Below are 20,205 nucleotides of genomic sequence, written 5' to 3' on the forward strand. Positions count from 1 at the left end.
AAATTACATGCTACCCTCCACATCCACCTTACCAGAACATAATTCCTAAATGAACCCAACATGAGTATGTAAGCTACATTCTGCAGTTGCTCATAGTTCAGTTACGCAATACTCTTGGGTAGGACCAGTCAAGTTTACAGTTTCTCCTCAAAAAAAGTAAAGATGAAGAAGAATGGGAACAAAATAAAGCGTGTGAAATCCTTGAGTGAGGCGAGGGGTGGAATAATCTCTTCAGAACACTGAGCAGTCTGTGTGGACAAGATGTAACAATTCAAAACGCACACAAAAGGGATTTAATTGAACTTCGTAGAAATCAATAGCTCAGCTTTGGTCCAATTCATTCCATGACAGAAATCGAGACTCTAAGTGAATTTTAACTTGAGGATGGTGGGGAATGGAAAAGAGTGGGAGAGAGAAAGTGTGTGTGGGGAAAAGGCAGAAGTTTAGACAGAAGAAAGAAAAACAGTGAAAGTAGCATTGCTCCCAGGAAAGCCCTTTAGCGGCAAATTGAAAACTAGAAAGGCAGCTGATGCACTTTGAATGCTCTTCTGTCCATGTCCCAGTGCTATAAGATCATATTTAAAAGTAAAGAAAAATGGCTGCCTCACTTGGCAACAATTGCAAAACTCTGGAATGTGACTTTTAAAAGTTCACTATACAGTATTAAGGGGCTGTTCACAAACAACACGTACTAGGGTGATAAAACGTTAGAAGCAGTGCAACAGATGGAACAGAAAGCAGATGTCTTAAGACGTGATTTAAAAGTCCTTTTAACTTGACTCAACACAACGAGATGCTAGAAAAGCAGCAAGAGACATCGCAATATTCAAATTGGACCGTCTAGTGTGTTTACATATAAAAACAACTCCAGAACAGTGCAGGAGGATGCAAAATTTGTCTTGTATGAACGGTTCCTAAAAATAATCTCATAACGGTAATATCAAAATAAACAGTTATTTTATAAAATCTCCAAAATGGCAGATAAATGTGTGGCCCACATAGTATTTTGGTCCACTTAAACAAGTTTTAAAGCTTCAGATAAGTATGTGGCAAAGTAAACGTTCATTTGGAACTCACTTATTGGATTTGTGGTCGACGACTTGGTTGTTGAGGTCCAGCAGAGCAGAAGCGTGGTGGATAAGATGGCTGTTGTAAAGGAGGGAGTTTCTCCTGAGGGTAAGAAGACTTTGACTAAACTTCATCCCCATCTCTTCCATTTCATGTGTGCCTATCTGAAGACCCTGTGAGGGGAAAAATAATTCAGATTGACATTTGACATTAATGACTGACAGACTGACTGATTGAGGGCTGTCAAACAGTATGTAAGTCTCTTATTTCTTTAGCTATCTGTAGCCACTTTCAGCAGCCCTTCTGTGTTTGCTTGAAGGATACATATACAGTGGACTGAATAAGTATTTGGACAATTAAAGCCAAGGTGTGATGTCATTTAACAATGCTACCATACTTTCTCCATCCCATTTTAATATGCAGAGACATCTAAGGGCCATTCTATGGAGCCCTTTAGAGGACAAGGCAGGATTATTATTTTTATTTTATTTTTTTGCTGAAATAGTTTTGCGTACCCTTGCAATAGTTTGCATTCCCTCGCAACAAATTTACCATGGTTTTTCTACAGTAACTATATTTTAACCATGATATACAAGAAAACAAAAACAATGGTAATAAAAATCTTAATTTTGTGGTTACCATGGTTCTACTACAAATACCATGGTTAAAATATGGTATCTGTAGTAAAACCATAACAACAATATTAACCTGGTTAATCTATAGTAAAACAATGGTTACTATATTCAGTACTGTGCAAAAGTTTTAGGCATTTGTGAAAAATGTTGCAAAGTGAGGATTTCTTCAAAAATAGTGACATAATTAGTTTTCATTTATCATTTAACATCATTCAAAGTCTAGTAAATATAAAAAAAAAAGCTAAATCAATATTTGGTGCGACCAAATTTGCTTTCAAAACAGCACCAATTCTCCTAGGTACACCTGGACACAGTTTTTCTTGGTTGTTGGCAGATAGGATGTTCCAAGCTTCTTGGAGAATTCACCACAGTTCTTCAATATATTTAGGCTGTCTCAATTGCTTCTGTCTCTTCATGTAATCCCAGACTGACTCAATATTCAGTGGGGGGCTCTGTGGGGCCATGCCATCTGTTGCAGGGCTCCCTGTTCTTCTATTCTATTCTATTTGCAGAAGGAATGTTTGGGAGTCTAAAATGTATATTACCTATTGACACACTAAAGCTGAAGATATAATAACCATCTTAAAGACAAATGTTTTTGTTAAACATCTTATGTGCCTAAGACTTTTGCACAGTACTGTAGATGCTGTATGCTGTATTAAAACCATGTTTTCCACCAAAAACTATGGTTACTACAGTCAACAAGTACAATTTTACTATAGTAAAACCATGTTAAATTTATTCAGAGGGAAAGCAAAACTACAAACAAGTAACTTGTAACCATGTTTTTATTTTATTTATTATTATTTATTTTTTGGGTGGAAACCATGGTTTATTATAGCAATACTATAGTAACCATGATTGTAGTAACCATGTTTTTACTAGATTAACAATGGTTAATCTTGTGGTTAGTATGGTATTACTAAAAATACCATGGTATTTGTAGTAAAACCATAGTAACCACAAAATTATGATTTTTATTACCATTTTTTTACCATTTTTACTACAGTTTAATTATGAATATCATGGTTAAAATATGGTTTAGGTAGTAAAACCATGGTAAATTTATTGCGAGGGCATTCAAAAATTATTGTGAGGGCTCTATCCTCTAGAGGGCTCCGTACCATTCAGACTGAATGCGTTCTTGCACTAAAAGCTAGACGTGGTGCAACGCATATCTGAATCTGAATGCTTTCGCTTTCGGGAAACATATTTCAAAACAATCATTATTATTATTTGTATTTTTTTTTTTTTTTTTTTTTTTTTTGCACTTGATGAAGCAAGTGGTGCAGAAATTACACACATAACTTTATATGTCATTGCATTGCATAATGAAATACCAAACCAATTTGCATTTATTTTGATGATAGATAGCACAAGGACACATTTCAGTAAGACATTATGAAGCTAAAGGTATAATGTTCAAAATGAAAACAAAAAGTATTTGGACACTTTCTGGTTGTCCAAATTAGTGGATTATGTTAATGTGATGAACTACAGTACACCTTAAAGGAATAGTTCACCCAAAAACGGTTGATTATTTTTAGAAACAAAACAATACTTATATACTTTTTAACTACAAATGTTCGCTTCGGTACATCTCTGTGACCTGAGCTCATGAGAGGGATGAGGTAAGCTCGTTGGTAAGGTTACACGTCACGTGGGGGAGGAGTCAGGAAGCACGTCATTGTTTTATTATTATTATTATTATTTGTAAATGATTTATTTATTTATTTATTTATTTATTTATTGTTTTGGACTGTTTTGGTTTGTGAACGGCACAAGTTTCTCTTGTAAACAATGACACGCTTCCTGACTCCTCCTCCACGTGATGCGTGACCTTACCAATGAGCAACGAGTCATCCCTCTCATGAGCTCAGGTCACATAGATGTACCAAAGTGAACATTTGTAGTTAAAAAGTATATAAGTATTGTTTTGTTTCTAAAAATAATCAATCGTTTGCATTCAGAAGAACTTTATTTGTCGACTGGAGTCATGTGGATTATTTTGATGCACTCTAAATATGCATTCTGGACCTTCAAAAAATGGAGGACATTCACTTGCATTGTTTAGAGCAGGAGGCCTGAAATGAAATCCTAAAAGTCTTAAATTCTGTTTTGATGAAGAAAGAAACTCAGATACATCTTGAATTGACTCAAGATGGCGCCGAGTATGGCTCCAGTGTTGCGAGCTCCGACACAACATGGTAGTGTTTTGTTTGTTTTGTTTACAATTCTTATGTTTTTTGTCTTGGATGTTGTCTGCCTTATTGTCTACGACAGACAAACACTTTTGGACATTGGTTCAGCAATTACACACCATAAACTGGACTTCAAATTCCTCAATGCCGACCCGCTGTTTACAAACACGCAAGCGGAGCTCTTTGTCTGTGCCTCACAGCCACGGAAACGCAGGAGGAAAAGGGGAAACAGAGCTGGCGTTCTCATCAGAGTAAGATGCCACGCAAATCGACCCCCGCTACCCAGTATTCTACTGGCAAATGTTCAGTCTCTGGATGACAAGCTCCGCGAGCTGAAAGCGCGGATCTCTTTCCAACGATAGACGAGGGACTGCTGCATTATCTGCCTTACGGAAACTTGGATGTCTGCGGAGATTCCAGACTCAGCCATTGAACCCGCGGGGTTCTCCGTGCACCGAGCGGACAGAGCAAAAGACCTCTCAGGTAAAAGCAGAGGTGGTGGTGTATGTTTTATGATCAACAAATCCTGGTGTGATCAGAGGAACGTACATTCTATCAAGTCTTTCTGTTCTCTTGATCTGGAATTTCTCATGCTTCTGTGTCGACCATTCTGGCTACCGAGAGAATTCACAGTGGTCATTATCACTGCTGTGTACATCCCCCCACAAGCCGACACAGTCCGGGCACTCAAGGAACTGTACGGGATTATAAGCAAGCAGGAAACCGCGCACCCTGAGGCCACTTTCATTGTGACCGGGGACTTTAACAAAGACAGTTTAAAATCAGTTGCACCAAAATACCACCAGCACATTAGTTTTAACACATGAGAGGACCGGGTTTTGGACCATTGCTACTCTCCCTTCCGGGATGGCTACAAATCCCTCCCCTGCCCACCATTCGGCAAATCGGACCACTCTTCCATTCTGCTTCTGCCCGCTTACAGGCAGAAACTGAAACAGGAAGCACCCACCCTCAGAATGATCCAGTGCTGGTCAGACCAATCAGATTCTACACTACAGGACTGTTTTGATCACACAGACTGGGAGATGTTCCGGTCCGCCTCTGATGACGACATCGAGCTTTACGCTGATAGCGTAATGTGTTTCATCAGAAAGTGCGTAGAGGACGTTGTTCCAACTAGAACAACACGGATCTATCCGAACCAGAAGCCTTGGATAAATAGCGATGTTCGCGTGGCACTTAATGTGCGGACCTCCGCTTTTAATTCTGGGAACGTGGAGGAGCATAAACAAGCCAGTTATGCCCTCCGAAAAATTATCAGAACAGCAAAACGCCAGTACAGGAACAAGATTGAAGGACAGTTTAACACCACCAACTCTAGAAGCATGTGGCAGGGAATTAACATCATCACGGACTTTAAAGGGAATAAAAACTCCGCCGTGAATACCACTGCCTCTCTCCCGGATGAGCTAAATACTTTTTATGCTCGTTTTGAGGGAAATAACACCGCCCTCGCGGAGAGAGCTCTCGCAGCCAAAGCTACAGAGGTTATTTCACTCTCCGTCTCTGTAGCGGATGTAACCCGATCCTTCCGACGGGTGAATATCCGCAAAGCCGCGGGCCCTGACAGCATTCCGGGCCGCGTCAGAGCATGCGCGAACCAGCTAGCTGGTGTTTTTACGGACATTTTCAACCTTTCCCTCTCTTTGTCTGTAGTCCCCACATGCTTTAAAACATCCACCATTGTGCCTGTTCCAAAGCAATCAAAAATCACTTGCTTAAATGACTGGTGTCCTGTTGATCTGACCCCCATCATCAGCAAATGCTTTGAGAGACTAATCAGAGATTATATCTGCTCTGTGCTGCTTCTCTCTCTAGACCCATTGCAGTTTGCTTACCGCAACAACCACTCCACTGATGATGCCATTGCATCTACAATACACACTGCTCTCTCCCACCTGGAAAAAAGAACACTTATGTGAGAATGTTGTTTGTAGACTACAGCTCAGCATTCAACACCATAGTGCCCTCCAAGCTAGATGAGAAACTCCAGGCTCTGGGCTTAAACAGTTCGCTGTGCAGCTGGATCCTGGACTTCCTGTCAAGCAGACGCCAGGTGGTTAGAATAGGCAGCAACATCTCCTCAACACTGACCCTCAACACTGGATCCCCACAGGGCTGTGTTCTCAGCCCACTCTTGTATTTCTTGTACACACATGACTGTGTGGCAACACATAGCTCCAATGCCATCATTAAGTTTGCTGATGACACGACGGTGGTAGGTCTGATCACTGACAATGATGAAACAGCCTACAGAGAGGAGGTGCACACTCTGACACACTGGTGTCAGGAGCACAACCTCTCCCTCAACGTCAGTAAGACAAAGGAGCTTGTGGTGGACTTCAGAAGAAAAGACAGAGAACACAGTCCCATCACCATCAATGGAGCAACAGTGGAGAGAGTCAGCAGCTTCAAGTTCCTGGGTGTCCACATCACTGAGGAACTCACATGGTCCATCCACACTGAAGTCGTTGTGAAGAAGGCTCATCAGCGCCTCTTTTTCCTGAGACGGCTGAGGAAGTTTGGAATGAACCGCCACATCCTCACACAGTTCTACACCTGCACTTTAGAAAGCATCCTGACTGGCTGCATCTCCACCTGGCATGGCAATAGCACAGCCCACAACCGCAAAGCACTTCAAAGGGTGGTGCGAACTGCCAGACACATCATCGGAGGTGAGCTTCCCTCTCTCCAGGATATATATACCAGGTGGTGTGAAAAAAGCTCGGAGGATCATCAGAGACTCCAGGCACCCAATCACATCAGGCAGGTGGTATCGCAGCATCAGGACCCGCACCAGCTGACTTCATGATAGCTTCTTCCCCCAAGCAATCAGACTTTTGAACTCTTGATCTCCCACGATCAAAATACATCAGCACTGCACTTTATTACTCTTACTCTTATATCTCACACCGGACTGTCATAACTTATATTATTATTATATTATATTCTTTCTTAACAACTTACTATCAACCGACAGCCTGAATGTCAATACAGTACAATACAACCTACTGTACATTCTATATATACTATATATACTTTTTTTTATTGAATAATGTGTATCTATATTGTGTGTATTGTATACTGTACAGTGTATTTTATTATTTGTATATTGTGTTGTGTGTAATTATGTGTATATTAGATTTTAAATTGTGTTGTGTTAATTTGATGTTATTGTAAATTGGTATATGTCTCATCACTGTCACGACTGTTATGTTGATCGGAACTGCACCCAAGAATTTTACACACCATTGCACTTGTGTATATGGCTGTGTGACAATAAAAGTGATTTGATTTGATTTTATATGGCCTGAGGGTGAGTAAATTATCAGCAAATTTTCATTTTTGGGTGAACTATTCCTTTAAGACCAGTTGGTTAAAAATAATTGCAAAAATGGCTCAAAAAATTAAGGTTAACTCTAAGAAAAGGATATAATTTTGCCTAGAAATGCCACTGATATGTTGTTATCTAATGCAATGGAATTCACACATTTTTTCAGTGTGGCTTAAGTGTCCAAATACTTTTTGGCCCCATTGTATTTTGCAGTCTTTTGTAGCACTTTTTTAAAATGGAAAACTCACAAAGTAGCACAGAGTCTGGTCCCAGCATTAATCTACCTTGGCACCACACGATTGCACACTTCCTACTGTGCACAAACTCTGTGCTCACATAAAGCAATGGTCTGGAAACAACCATTAATGGAAATCCAGACACGAACAATATTTTCTGCCACTAGTAAACAAGCACAGACACTGAAACTTTCACGCTATTCTGGGCACACAAAAACCAGCAAACACCCAAAGTCCTGACCCAGTGGTTCAATGAGCTGTGGATTATTGCAGGTTAACAAAATCAATAAATCTGCAGTGTCTCTGTGTTTCTTCAGTGATTCCTTTGTCAGGGATCTTTCATGTCTGCTTCAAATACTGACCACAGCAATATATGTCTAGAGAAAAACTTTAGGTATTTGCTTCTCAAAGCTGATGGATGTAACTATTTCTGTATTAAAATACTTTCTCCTATCCATGCTTAATATGCAGAGACAACTATTAGTAAGACATTCATAGGTTAATTTTTCAAAAACTGTAAGTACTGTCTTTCTGTGGCACTTTGAAAATGTATCTGTTTGTTCAGAGCGACCTGCTTAGACCCGCCCCAACAACGTTACTCAACCAATGGCGTGAATTGGGGGTGGGACTGTCTATTTGTTTGATCAATGGCAGACAGGGGGCATATTCAGAAAGTTGTTTTGAAAATAAACTTTTTTTTTTGCAATTCCATTTGGTGTCACAGGAATAACATACTTCAGTTTTAAGTACCTCTGCTCTAACTTTGGCACAAAAGGACTTTAAATGTGTCATACGTATGAACATTCATAAAATTTTTTACTTAAAATCTTAATTCACACCCAAAATATTCCATGGACATGTTATGCATTAAGTACTCATGTACAGCCACTCATTACATGAATTGTCAGACAGCATGAAAACAGACATGTTTACAGGGCTGTTTTTTAATCAAATCACATTGATTCTTGAACGAATAAACTCTTTATACATTACGCTCTGGCCGCGCTGAAACCTGCCTGTTTCAGTGATCAGTTTTCATGTTAGATTAGTTCTTTCATAACATCATAATGACTGCAGGTTATTTAGCCAAGAAGCAGCTGCACCTGCTCGCTCAAGCATGTTATTAGCGTGTGAAACACTGCACGATTCCCAGAGGAAATGCAGCAATAAATCCCCACGAGCCCTTCATTCACTGAGCAACCCCAGCCTGGGCTCAGAGCGGCGAGCTGGTGTGATCGAGCCCCGTCACACTGCAACATAATCTCTATTACAGACGATTAATTATGAACGCTCACTGCTGTCTGCCACAACCTTAAAGGACCACAGTGCATCACCATCGCCCACAAGATCAGGACATGCTTGCTCGCTGTGATGTTTCATTTACAGTGGAAGTGATTGGGTGAGAAAGAGTGTTATTATTGTTAACGAATAATGAAAACAAAATGTAAACATTTTCATTAACTGAAATAAAAAAATGACTAACATAATAGGAAAAAAATTAAACTTATTTTCATGACTCATTTACATGACCCCAAAAACTAACTAAAATAAATTAAAACAAACTACCACAAATCAATTTTTGTTTTAGATTTTGAAACAGTATATTATATGAATGTAACAGATATATACAGTTGTGCTCAAAAGTTTGCATACCCTGGCAGAAATTGTTAAATTTTGGCATTGATTTTGAAAATATGACTGATCATGCAAAAAAAAAAAACTGTTTTTTATTTAAAGATAGAGATCATATGAAGTCATTTATTATCACATAGTTTTTTGGCTCCTTTTTAAATCATAATGGTAACAGAAATCACCCAAATGGCCCTGATCAAAAGTTTACATACCCTTGAATGTTTGGCCATGTTACAGACACACAAGGTGACACACACAGGTTTAAATGGCAATTAAAGGTTAATTTCCCACACCTGTGGCTTTTTAAATTGCAATTAGTATCTGTGTATAAATAGTCAATGAGTTTGTTAGCTCTCACGTGGATGCACTGAGCAGGCTAGATACTGAGCCATGGGGAGCAGAAAAGAACTGTCAAAAGACCTGCGTAACAAGGTAATGGAACTTTATAATGATGGAAAAGGATATAAAAAGATATCTAAAGCCTTGAAAATGCCAGTCAGTACTGTTCAATCACTTATTAAGAAGTGGAAAATTCGGGGCTTAAGAAATTTTAAGTAATTTCAAGCTATAGAAAGTCTGATTTTTTTCATCAAATTGTTTATTCTGTTTCCAAGAGTGTTGGTTATTTGTGTTTTTGAGACATTACAGACATTACAGCTGATTTTCTATAAAGCTGAATAAATTATTATTCAAAGTAATGGCCAGCATCATCCAATCACTGCCATCCATGTTAAAATACAATTTAGCATTCTAAAATTCTGAATCTATGTACTGATTATCATTGTCTCATGTCTGCCAAACATGTTGAGTGGTCCAAACATCATCTGCATCCTGAAACTGAACTTTTGGTCGGATTTTAGGAGTGAATGCACTTTGCTGCATAGAAAGCTATAGGATGCTCCCTTTCTCCCTTGTTTTCTATTTAGTGAATGACTTAACCTCCAGTGTGCTGTCTGTCTGCACTGGTTTCAGAACAGTTCGAAATGCACCTTATTTTCACCATAACTCCATATAAAGCCTCTGAAAGCAACATTTTCAACTTTTGGATGAATACATTGATTCTCAATGTGACAATGCACAGTAAATACTGTATATACAAATGCATTTAGTAATGCTAATTAATAGAACCATACTGTACAGTGGTAAAATAAAATATAACAAAATTTATTTTAAAATGCAGCGAAATGACCCACGGGTGTGTTAATATGCTAAGTTATTCAAAATTAATTTTTTCAACTCTTGAGGGAAAAAGGTCCCATTTTCCACATATGTGGACATCATGTTTATCAGTGCACTGGATGGAAGTGCCATATCAAATGAAACTAGAGACGCTACTCTTTACAACAAAACAGGTTAAAATAAAAAATAAAAAAAACTTAGTTTTTTACCAAATGCACTTTTGTTGGCGCTGCGCCTGTCGACGCCATGCTGTTATGTCATGTGATGTGATGCGCAAGAAGTTTAACCCTTAAATGACAGTGTAGAGTGTTGTGAACATTATGCAGTCAGTTTAAATTTATTTCAATTATGTGTTGCGTATAGCAAAGCCAAAATACAATGTCCACACATGTGGTCGCGGGGTCACATGAGTTTAAAAAAGGCTAGATGCAGCACCACGAATGGAACAGAAATCCAATGTCTTGAGAAAGATTTATAAAAGTTGAAGTTATTTTAACTTGACAAGCTGTCTTAAAAACATGGGGCTTCTGCGCAAGACACTGAGAAAGCAGCAAGATGTGTTGCAGTGTTCAAAGACATCAATTTAATAAAAAAAAAAAACAGCATAGATGGACACAAAAAAGTGTAAACAAAAATTTAAAGATAATTACTGTATGTCACATATTTATAATGATATTTAAATTATTAAAATGAAATTATATTACATTACTTTTGTCAGCCCTCAAATACTAAAACTAAAATATGAAAAAAACTAAAATAAAAAGTAAATATACTGAAAAACTAAACTAAACTGAAACTGAACATTAAAACTACACTAACCACATAACTAAAACTGTCATAGAGTTAAACTATAACTAATAACCCTGATATTTTTAATTCACAGTGGGAGTAATCGGGCAAGGAAAGCGTCACCACTGTTCAGATAAGACACCCCCCTCTCCACCCACCATTTCCCCCTATTAAGTTTACATAATTTTCACCCTATGTGATACCCACATCCCTTCTTTTTTCTCTCAAATGGCTCTGGCCCGCAGAAAGAGCATGATAGCTGCTACGCCTGTGTGCGGTTTGGCAGCCTTCCTGCTGCCTGCATTGGCTCTCCTCAACCCTGGCCCTATCAAAAGAAGTCACTCCAATAAACACTGTAGACAAGTGAGTCTTAGTTGTGAACTCAGCATGCCAGATGAGGCAGTTGGGAGTGTGCACTGGTGCTAATGCCTAAAGAGTCTCACCACAATCTGAGGAAGTGGCCAGATTTATGGGGCACCATGTAAGGAAGGTAATGATGGGTGAGCAACACCAGGCACACCCACCTACACCTGACCTTTACGTAACAGAGAGACACAAACACACAATTCACACCACAGACACGTATACACAGGTACACAAAGTCACACTCTCAGATGGGTGCACACACATAGGCACAAACACAAACAGACATTTACCCACAACCTCCAGTCTCTAAATGACCAATGAGACGCAGAGGTGCAGTAAGCGAGAGAGTACTGCTCAGTATGAGTGGAGCGTTGAGTATTGGCTTGGGCTCTTCAATAATTTAGAGCCAAAACGGGGGGCTACATGGACAGAATGCATAGAGACCAGGCTGTTTGCTCTGAGTCGAAAATCGATTCAGTCCATGTTTGCATTGAGGAGGCCACACTGATAATTTCAACTGACGCAGAGCCTTTATACTTCCGCGGAGACACTGTTGGACATGTCGAAAAACACTTGTACTTGGATACTTAGAGAAAAAACTAAAACCATTTGTTTTGGTTTAAATTTAAAACTGAAAATTCTGTCATCATGTGGTTCCAAAACGGTATGATTTTATTTCTGCCGTGGAACGCAAAACGCAGATATTTGGCACAATTTTCTTACTGAGTACTTTTGTCTTATTTACCTGTAAAAATATCTAAACATACTGAAGACAAGAAAAAAATAACTTGAGAAGCAGAATTTCATAAGACATGTAGTATTGTTTTCAGAGAAATCTGACAAAATTGAGTTGGTCTTATGCTAAAATAAATAAATAAATAAAAATGCCCAAATGGGGTAAGAAAAATAAACTTGTTTTCCCTTTAAATCAAGATTGTTTTTTTTTCTTTCCCCATTAGCAAAAAATTTGTTCTTGTTTCAAGCATAAACCCCACTCAATTTTATTAATATTTTTCTTTATGAATTAATTTCATTTTGTATTAATCAATTAACTTTTATTAAATAATTCACTTTTTTAAATGTTAGATTTTTGCTGAAAACAATACTTAATGTCTTTTGTCATTTTGCTTCTCAAGTGAATGTATTTTGTTTTAAGAATGTCTAGATATTTTTACTGGATAAAAAGGCATTCTCATTTTTTTTTTTTTTTTTTTTTGCAGTGCAGAATGTCACAGTCACCATTCACTTTCATTGCTGAATATTCTGCCTAACCTCCCCTTTTGTGTTCCACAGAAGATATAAAGTCGTACAGTGCTAAAAAAAAAAAGAACAGAGACCACATGTGCTATACATCGACACAAAAATTACACTGACATTCTTCAGCATTCAAAAATGAAATGCTGAATAATTATAATGTTGAGCAGTGAAGATGTTTACAGCTGGTCAGAGTAATTAGATGATCAAGGAATGTACATAAAAATTGCGATGTTTTCATATGGTTAACCAACATAACGAACCATTGATTTAACAGTCACTGAGGCATTATGCTGTGAAGCAAAACGAAAGAAAAAAATTATGATTCACATAATAGATGACTCACAAACAGACACTCTTCGCACATCCTTGTTTGCAAATTAGCCAATCTAAATCACTTTGAGCCAAGCCTTCCATTTCTTTTTGACAGAGAGAAAAAAGAGCCACTTGTTGATTTATGCAGCAAAGCGTTTTGGTCAGCGAGGAGCAAATTCTTGTTTATTGGAGCGACATTTTTTTCTTTTGATAGGGCCAGGGTTGAGGAGAGCCAGTGCAGGCAGCAGGAAGGCTGCCAAACCACACATAGGCGTAGCAGCTATCATGCCCTTTCTGCGGGCCAGAGCCATTTGAAAGGTAAATTATCCCTCCTGATCAGTCTTATTAACTCTGAGCTAATCTCAGCACCATACAGCTTGATCACCATGGCACTTTGCCATTGAATAGACTGGTATCAATTGTGGGAAATGGCCCCATGGCAGCAAATTTCAAACATTTTCTTGATTTTAGAGCATTAGAGTCAGATGGCCCAAAGTGTTTATTTATTTATTTATTTATTTATTTTGGTGTGATTTTGTAACAAAGTTTATGCCACCTTGTACTGTGTATGATTTCTTAAAGGCATAGTTCATCCAAAAATTAAAATTCTGACATCATTTACTCACCCTTATGTTGAAACTGTATAACTTTCTTTCTTCTATGTAACACAAAATACGTTTTTGTAAGTTTTATAACAGAATGTCAAAGCTGCTCTTTTACACACAATGAAAATGAATGGTGACCAAGCATGTAAAGCAAGATTTTCAGTGAATAATTACTTAAATTTCATTTAAAGTATCATACAGACTACTTTTATTGTGCTATTTTATCCATTTTTGAGCTTGCCAGGCCCTGGTCACCATCCACTTTCATTGTATGGAAGAGAGCAGCGTGAACGTTCTTCAAATTGTATTTATTTAAATTTTGTGTGTGTGTTCCACAAAGAATGTCATTCAGGTTTGGAACAACGTGTCTGTTGAGAATAATGATGTCAAAGTTTACATTTCTGGGTGAACTATATCTTTAAAAGCCACATTTAACCATTTGACAATTTAACATGGCTGACAAAAATGGCATAAAATACCTCTAAAATATTTATTACTATCTTCGATTGCAACGGACAGATGTGTAACTCTCTCAAAACACATCATTTTGGGGAAAAAAAAGGGGGGGGGGAATTAAAGATATATATATATATATATATATATATATATATATATATATATATATATATATATATATATATATATATATTCCCTATGTAATTTAATAATTCATGCATCACAGGGTTAAACATTAGATAGATGACTGGGCGAATTAGCGTATGACATACGCTTATATGTCACTGTCAAAATTTCAGGTGAAAATTATTTATAGCATATGAGTGTACATATTTTATCAGACAAATAAATGTTAAGTCTTGTGTAGTTCTTGTGCTGAACTGTATCAGCCACTTCCGCCTGACATATACACACAAAACACACACACATACACACCTTGGATCTTTTCGGCGTGTAATCATACATCAATGACAAGTCACACAATAGCTAACTAGTTGCATTTCTACCTGGCCATTCTCACCAAGCACTTTATTTCCCTTGAGACTTTTATTGCTTAGTCTTGTGGTTAAATGATCTCACAGAACATTTTTGTAACACAGAACTCTAACTGTTTTACATAAGAGGCACAATCAGACATAACAGAGAGAGCTCTACAGCAAGTCTCGCAGTCACTGATATGGTGAGTGATGATGGGATTGAAGTTCTTGACTCAGCAGCCCCCTCTAGCACTCAGCTGAAATACTGCACCACTTTTTCTATTGGCCACTGATGCATAATGTTTTATTCATTTCCCTTTTAGATTATGGTTCTGGAAGATGCCAACATTCTTTATCAATCTTTAAATCAACAAATTGGACTTCAAAACAAGTTGACATCTCCTCCAGTTTAAAAAAATAAATAAAAATGGGAAGCAACTCTGGTGAAATATGTCTTTTTCATGAAGTCCTACTAGACGGCAAGGATCAGAAGAACGTTGTTTAGTTTGAAAGTGTAACAACTGTCAAGGCTGGTTTTGATAGACCATATGTTCATGTGGACCCTGGAGTTCAGCAAGAAACTTAAAAAAATGTATCAATGTGAGCTAAGTGGTTTTCATTTGCTTTAATGAATGAAGATGATAATGAAATTAAGCTTTTGCTAACATCACCTGTTCATCCAAGCGGGTCCCACCCAATAGACATCATGCTTTCAAATTGCATTACATTATTATGGTTGGTGCTTTGTAGCTAAAAATAAGCATGAAATCAAAAACAGAGCCATTAAAAACATAGTTATTTTGATTTCCTGAACCCTCTTTACCAAATTCTCGTAAAAACTTAAAGCCAAATATCGCACATGAATATTTTCTTGTGCAACACTATCAGTCAAAGACACTAAGGTAGAACCATCTGTCTTTCTGATCTACCATAGGCAAGCACTAATAGAATTGAAGGCTTTTTAAAAATATATGGGGGCAAAGGCTGATATAGCACAATGTGTATTTAAGTCACTGTTATTCTTTTAAGTGCAAACACGCCTCTTTTCTTTGTAAATTAGGCTTATTATTTAGCCTTAAATCTCCACATTTGACCAGCCCTGACCAGTAGGTGGCGATATACACGAAGACTGCGAATCACCAAAAAGCAAAATAATGTGGAAGTAAAAGTGAAAGTGGAGATTTATAGTAAAAAAGGACTTAAATATTGATCTATTTCTCACCCACACCTATTTTATTGCTTCTGAAGACATGGATTTAACCACTGGAGTTGTTACTTTTATGCTGCCTTTGTGTGATTTTTGGAGCTTCAAAGTTCTGGCCATCATTCACTTGCATTGTATGGACCTACAGAACTGAGATATTTTTCTAAAAATCTTTGTTATTGTTCTGCAGAAGAGAGAAATTCATACACATCTGGGATGGCATGAGGGTGAGTAAATGATGAGATAATTTTCATTTTTGGGTGAACTGTCTCTTTAACGTTACTCTATTACCACCTATGGAAAACAGTCTGTACATTTTATTTCAAGAGCTGCAGTAATTCATTAAATTACTATCCAGACACACTGTGTAATCAAATGCACTTTCCGCATTTTAAAGAGCCGATTCTGGTGCCTTGATCGCAGTGGTGTAGTGATGCAGTCACACAGTGACACAGTCCTTGCAAAGTATGAAAAATTGTAGTAGTCTACTGCACATACTCAGAACAGGCCTGAAGATGGGTAATTTGATCATGCAAACCTCATCCAGAACTAATTGGGCATGTTTCACCCAAAAATGAAAATTCTCTCATGATTCACTCACCCTCCTGGCATCCCAGATGTATATGACTTTCTTTCTTCTGCAGAACACAAATGAAGATTTTTAGAAGAATATCTCAGCTCTGTAGGTCCTCACAATGCAAGTGAATTTGTGCCAAAGGTTTGAAGCTCCAAAAACCACAAAGGGAGCCTAAAACTCCAGTGATTAAATCCATGTGTTCAAACACGATATGATAGGTGTGGGTGAGAAACAGATCAATATTTAAGTCATTTTTTTTGTCATAACTTCTCCTCCCTGCCCAGTAGGGGGCGATACAGAAGGAGAAAGTGAAAGTGAAGGAAAAAGTACTTAAATATTGATCTGTTTCTCACCTACACCTTTCATATCACATTAGAAGATATGGATTAAACCACTGGAGTCGTATGGATTACTTTTATGTTACCCTTATGTGTTTTTTTTGATCTTCAAAATGTTGGCACCCATTCACTTGCATTGTATGGACATACAGAGCTGTGCTTAATGGCGTTTACTTTACTGCAATGCAAGTTTGAGTCCTGCCTACAACATGATCCCATTCTCCTGTCTCTCCCAAGTTTTTGGTCTCTGTCTATTAAAAGTGGCAAAAACATATTGCTGTCATAAAAATATTATGAAAGCACACGAAAACATATTACATGTATCGTGTTTGTGTGGTTAACAGGTTCATACATTTTATAGATACAAGCTACTCGCCTTACGCTGGTCATTTCTATCTATACTGAAGTTTTTTTTGTTTTTGTTTTTACTGTGCCCATATGATTTGCAACAGTGTGAAATGAATCCTCTTCTAAAACTCATGCTCCCTTCCTGAAGACCAGACAAGTGACATTTCCTCTCCTATTCCTACATGACAACATCATTTAAAATCAGCTGCTGATGAATAGTGAATGGAAACAGACATTCGATTCCAAAAGTCTGGCCTGCAGAAATGATTTATAGAGGTCTTTGGTGCTTGCCATTTGAAGTGCCTTTGAGAGTGTTCAGATGGAGACGCTGGAGGCATCAAGAACATCTAAGCGCATATTACACAACCATAAGAGAACAAGTTGAGCCGAATATCAAGCTGCATGAGAATTAGTGCACTGTTACTGGTTGAACTTTGGCAGAACAATAAAAAGGTACTTCAGAATTCTCAATTATGAGTTATACAAGATTTTCCAGATTTTTCATAATTTAAATCAAATTAAAATTATTTAATCTAAATTATACAACACTTAGTTCTGGTCTCCTCTAATCTAATTGGGCAAATGGCCTTCAAAGAGTGGTGATGTTTAGTAGAACTGCACTGGAACACTTCACTGTTTGTTTCACTGTTTGCTTGTCTGTTTTCATGGAATTTGCTTTGGCTTCCTTTGGAACCATTTTCGTTAGCAGAACAAAACTAGATAAAATAACTGACTACATTGTGTTTAAATTGCAAACTACTTGACAATAAGTTAGAGCCTGGCTTGCATCATTTCCTTATTCCATTTTCTCCTCATCAGCTCTGCCCTGTATACATTAAGGTCAGTAAAATGGTGAAAAGACCCAAAAAAAAAAAAAAAAAAAAAAAAAACACCTCTTCAAGATGCCTGGCATTTTAAAGAAGTCATTAAAAGGCATTTTCAACCACTGAATAAATTTTTACAGACTCATCTTTGGCTTGCAGTTTAATGTCAATTCTCAGCTGACTGTCAGACCTGCAAACTCAGCATAGTCCATCTCCTCCGTTCGCTGTGCCATGCAAAATATTGCCGTGGCCATGATTAAAAGCCACCCTTTGAAAGTAATCACATATTATGAGAGTTGCTTTAATCAATTTGCAAACATCAAATTACTGTCTCCAGCATATGCTCCTCAAAATGGCAATAACCATCATTTATTTATTTTATTTTTTTTTAGAGAGACATCCAATTAAATTTCTGGAAATCAGATGGGTCATAACTCCACGGTCCTGAAATACAATTATCAGATATATCATCCTCTAGAAAATGTCTCTTAGTGGCAGCCATAGAAGAGCACACCTAAATTTGATCTAATCGGTCATTCATTTCTATGGCTTGTCGCAGCCAATCACAAAAATTTGCCTTATTAAGATATTTATAGTGGCGCTTGCTAAGGCGAGTGGCACTATTACTGTACCGCTAAACCTCTAACCCTAAGCATTAAACTTTGGCACATATCTCATTCCACAACATTTATTTACTTTTCTAAGCTATCAAATTTTATATTTTCACCTAGCAGATGATAAAACAGGTGAAGAAATCCCACAGACTTGCATTGAAGGAGGGACCCAAGCTATAAAGGTATTAGAATACCATAGAGACTTGGGGGAGGGCTCTTTTGACTTGGGACAGTAAGCAACCACCCAGAACACCCTGGCAACTTCATAGAAATGCCATGGAAACCACAAACAGCACCCTGGCAAAATGGCAGTGAGTTCTGCATGGGCAAGCACTACTTATATTGTTTTCAGAAATGTAAAGATATTGTTTTAAATGAGCATTTGTTACATTTTTAAGTTAAGTTTACATGCCTATACAGTATACGGTTGGTAAACAATTTATGGAGGCTCATTGAAAAAAAGCTTCCAAAATTCATACAGATTTAAAAGTGCAGTATATTCTTTATTTTATGAAATTAAAAGCAATACCTATGCTGAAGATAAAAGATAAAAACCTGCTAAATTAAACCTTCTCTTTAAAATCTAACCTTCAAACTACCAAATCAAAACATCTGACAGTGTTTACAGCCCGGTATGTGCAGATTTTAAGATGAAGAGATACATTATCGAGTGCAAATGTTTTAGACTCCTTTTAGAACTCTCAGACTAAAATTGAAACTTTGCTCCACAGTTTTATTCTGAGACAAAAGTGTTTATCACAGCTGTGACTAAATTGAACCTAATCAGAATGTAGCACTCAGCATATTTAATTAACAAACTCTGTGCCAATTTCATCAAGCCTGTCGTTTATCTTGTCGTTTATCATGTGTTTCCTCACAAGAAAACGACAATACTTGATTAAGTTCAGAAGAAAACAGAAGTGCAAATGGAAGGAAGCAGGAATTTCATTCCGCAGTCTGAAATTGCAAAGCTGAGGTGATTAAAGGTGCTGTCTTTGAGATGTAAATGAGATTCCTTTTGAAGATTATCCTGCATTTGGCAAAGACACCTCTGCCTTGAGTGGGAGACTGCTAGAAAGGTCCTACCAGTGTCATTGCCAATCTGGGAAAATTGATAAATTTCACTTCATTTCCAGTCACACTCTCATGCTCCATTTGAAGAAAAAAAATGTAGAGAAATGTAGCAGAAGGGCTTGAAGAGTTCCCATGCTTTTTGAAGAAATCATCACAATGGTAATGTTAAGAACTGATTGATTCTGACAAGTTATATCACATAAAATAAGCAACTCGGTATGTAAAACAGAGATTCTTAACCCTATAACGCAGTGTGTATCAAATATGATACACAGCTTTTAACGGCTCCTGTTTAACTCTCTGTTCAAGTTGAAAAGCCAAAAAACCAAAAAACAAAGTTTATGGCACCATCTAGTGGTTATTTGTGAAAAAAGTGGTTTCAATATTTATATCGATCCATTTAAAATGGCAGCGGACTTGTGCGACAAGTGACTCTTATGTTGGGATAAATAACAGCTTATTTTAATAAAGTAAAAGTAACAGTAATGATTATATTGTTACTGATATTTTAAAATTTGTATTTGCTGAATATAAGCAACTTGTGCTCAGTTAAAATGTTCTATATTATTTTACTGAAAAAGCCAGTTGAAATTACATGTATCAAATATTATACAACAGGCTTTTGAGGTATATCTCTTAATCACCATTACATTACATTC

The 20,205-nt window shown here is 37.4% G+C and overlaps 1 protein-coding gene across 2 annotated transcripts in view; it reads right to left on the minus strand.

The window, feature by feature from the left end:
• The window catches only part of LOC127437828 (cytosolic carboxypeptidase 4-like), a 208,948-nt gene that overhangs the window by 22,920 nt on the left and 165,823 nt on the right, over positions 1-20,205 (minus strand). For both annotated transcript variants that reach the window (XM_051693035.1, XM_051693036.1), the window contains exon 23: positions 1,078-1,241. In XM_051693035.1, the coding sequence (XP_051548995.1) occupies positions 1,078-1,241 (164 nt within the window). The remainder of the gene's footprint in view (positions 1-1,077; positions 1,242-20,205) is intronic.

Source organism: Myxocyprinus asiaticus, chromosome 48 (assembly GCF_019703515.2).
Source record: "Myxocyprinus asiaticus isolate MX2 ecotype Aquarium Trade chromosome 48, UBuf_Myxa_2, whole genome shotgun sequence".
NCBI lineage: Eukaryota > Metazoa > Chordata > Actinopteri > Cypriniformes > Catostomidae > Myxocyprinus > Myxocyprinus asiaticus.